General features: G+C 53.0%; 1 protein-coding gene across 1 annotated transcript; it reads left to right on the top strand.

Annotated features, from left to right (window-relative positions):
* The first annotated feature begins 865 nt into the window (after nucleotides 1-865).
* Nucleotides 866-2,112, top strand: LOC125555653. The gene has a single exon (XM_048718536.1). It carries the CDS (start codon nucleotides 1,074-1,076, stop codon nucleotides 1,893-1,895), a length of 822 nt encoding a protein of 273 aa, XP_048574493.1. The 5' UTR covers nucleotides 866-1,073; the 3' UTR covers nucleotides 1,896-2,112.
* The last annotated feature ends 548 nt before the right edge of the window (nucleotides 2,113-2,660 follow it).

Below are 2,660 nucleotides of genomic sequence, written 5' to 3'. Positions count from 1 at the left end.
TCCGTGCTAACTCAAACGGACGGCCGCGGATGAAATGGGTCGTCCAAGTAAAGTTGCTCTTAATAGTAATCCTGCATGTTCTGGGCTCGTGGCGACCATGATATAGACTACCACTTCAGTGCTGATGGGTGCATGTTTCAACTTGGAGCAGTTGTTTTTCATATTAAACACAGAAGAACGTGACGATCCGGATGCAATAATTTCAGCATCTTCTTTATCTGTGATCATCAGCCCTAATTCCTGCCTGCCTGCACAAGTTATTCGATCCTGCAGCACCCAAATGCTGGCTGATAACAACAGTTTGCACGCTTTTAGGGACATTCCAACCGTATTCTCCTATGTAAATCAGGGAATTTGTGCGTGCTCATCCTCGTTATCAAGGGAAGAATAGTATGTGGGTGTTAATTGTTAACATTGAGTGCCGGGTGCTTCTGAACTTGTTGAAAGCAGGAATAGTGGGCAAGAGAAGAACCGGAATAGTCTGACGCTGGAGGAACAGATGCCTGCAACAGCACACAAAAAAGAGATGCCCTGTGTTTTGTCAGTCATACAAACCGCCCCTCCAGTTGGGAAAAATGTGGTCGCAGATGCACTACTCTACTCGAAATGTTTAGCCATATATGCCTGAACAAGTACATAAAACAGTAGAATTTCTTAAAATTGTGCTGAAACACTCTATTTAGAATGAGCAAATTTCAATCCATGGCACTCTGTAACAAATATACTTAAAACTTCGGAATAAAATGGGGCTACGTGCATCAATCGACGAAGAAACAAAGTTTTTAACAAATATATTTGGCCATACATGATCATAGTACTGTCTTTGATATATTAGAGCAACCCCAAACACCTAAATCCAAAACGAAGAGAACATATCCTATTCTATTCCTCGACAACCTTCATCTCCAAGACTTGTATAAAAGTTAAAACCAAGCCAACCAACTCCAGGATCTCCTCTATCAAGTATCAACATGCATTGCATATTTGCATTGCACCAGTATAAATCTTCCTTGCTGCCAGCTCGACCAAAGAACACAAAAGAATAGCACCACCTCGGAAGCTAATCAGAGGCCATGAGGTACGGCGAGGTGGCGCACTTCAGCCACCCGCAGCACCGGCTCCGGCTGGAGCAACTGGACACGCCGTTCCGGTGCGACGGCTGCAAGGAGGTCGGCATCGGCGCGCGTTACCGCTGCCCCGTCCAGGGCTGCGCCGCCGACCACGACCTCCACCGCCAATGCGCGCTCCCGCTCTCCCCGCCGCCGCCGCCGCTCCGGCACCCGTTCTACCCCAAGTGCGCCTTCCACTTCATGGCGCGCGCGCCGGGCGCCCCCGGGACGCGCTACTGCAACGCGTGCGGCCGCGACGTCGCCGGCTTCGTCTACCACTGCCGCGCCTGCGGCTTCGACCTGCACCCCTGCTGCGCCACGCTGCCGCACGCCCTGGACGCCAGCGACCGCGGTGGCAGGGTCGGCGTGAGGCTGTACCTGCACCCCAAGGCCGAGGCCGCGTGCCACCGGTGCGGCCACCGCGGGCGGAGCTGGACGTACCGGAGCCACTGCAAGAGCTACAGCCTCCACGTGGCGTGCGTGATGGACATGGTCGTCGAGAGCTGGAGCGGCATCGGGCGGAGCAAGGGCGCTAGCGCCGGAGGAAGGGGCGTGTACGACGGCGCGTTGGTGGCGGGGAGCGGCGGGTACAGGGTGCCGGTGATAAGGGGCGCGGCGAAGAGCAGCCACGCGAGCCGGGGAGGGTCGTACTGGGGGATGAGGAAGGGCAAGGTGAAGCGCTGCTGCGAGATCGCCGGGTTCGCGGCGCAGGTGGTCATCTCCGCGGTGCTCGGTGACCCCACCGCGCTCATAGCCGGCGTCGTCGGCTCGCTCATAGCGCGGTGACCACCGCCGGGCGCCGCCGTGCTCTTGGAGTGAAACATGTTGTAAATACTACTCCTGCTCCGTACTCCGGACGTGACCTACGTGGCGCTGCATGCAAATTATATAACCGGTGTCCACGTCAGTGGATCAATGCCCCCGCGTGTCAGTGTAGCGTAGTTCTCTTTAAAACCTTATTATCGTGTTCCGGAGAAAAAGGTAAAAAATCCTCAATCGTGTTGCGGTGATTGTCCCACAGTTTGGCACTTTGGCCCCTCCCAGCGTTGGTGAGGCCGAGGGTCCAATCTTCCCGTCCGCCGCTCCGGTGTATGGTTAGAGCATCTACGAGCAGACAAATCCGGCACCCTAAAAGTTTATGGACGTGACCGCTAACAGCGTCAAACGGTCTCTTATATAGTCAATCGAGTAGTAGCACACCTTAAATCTAAACCATTAAATTCATGTATGTGGATCATATATAGCACAAATTCATCATAATTCAACAGTTTTATAAGGCAATAAAGTAAAAGAAGTCACGGTTTAACAATTTGGACATGCCAAAATGAAATTCAAATATGAGCGTGACAGATCACCTCCTGGACGGATCACTCATCAGACATCATCCATGATGGCGAACCAACCTATGGTTGGATGGTTAGAGGAACTGTGGTATCCCCAGCCCACCAGGGTTCAAATCGTGGTGCTCGCATTTATTCCTGGATTTATTTCAGGATTTCCGGCGACGCGCATTCAATGGGAGGAGATTTTCCCGTCGACGACGAGGTGCTT

Source organism: Triticum urartu, chromosome 5 (assembly GCF_003073215.2).
Source record: "Triticum urartu cultivar G1812 chromosome 5, Tu2.1, whole genome shotgun sequence".
Lineage (NCBI taxonomy): Eukaryota > Viridiplantae > Streptophyta > Magnoliopsida > Poales > Poaceae > Triticum > Triticum urartu.
This window is presented reverse-complemented; position numbering and strand designations above follow the sequence as displayed.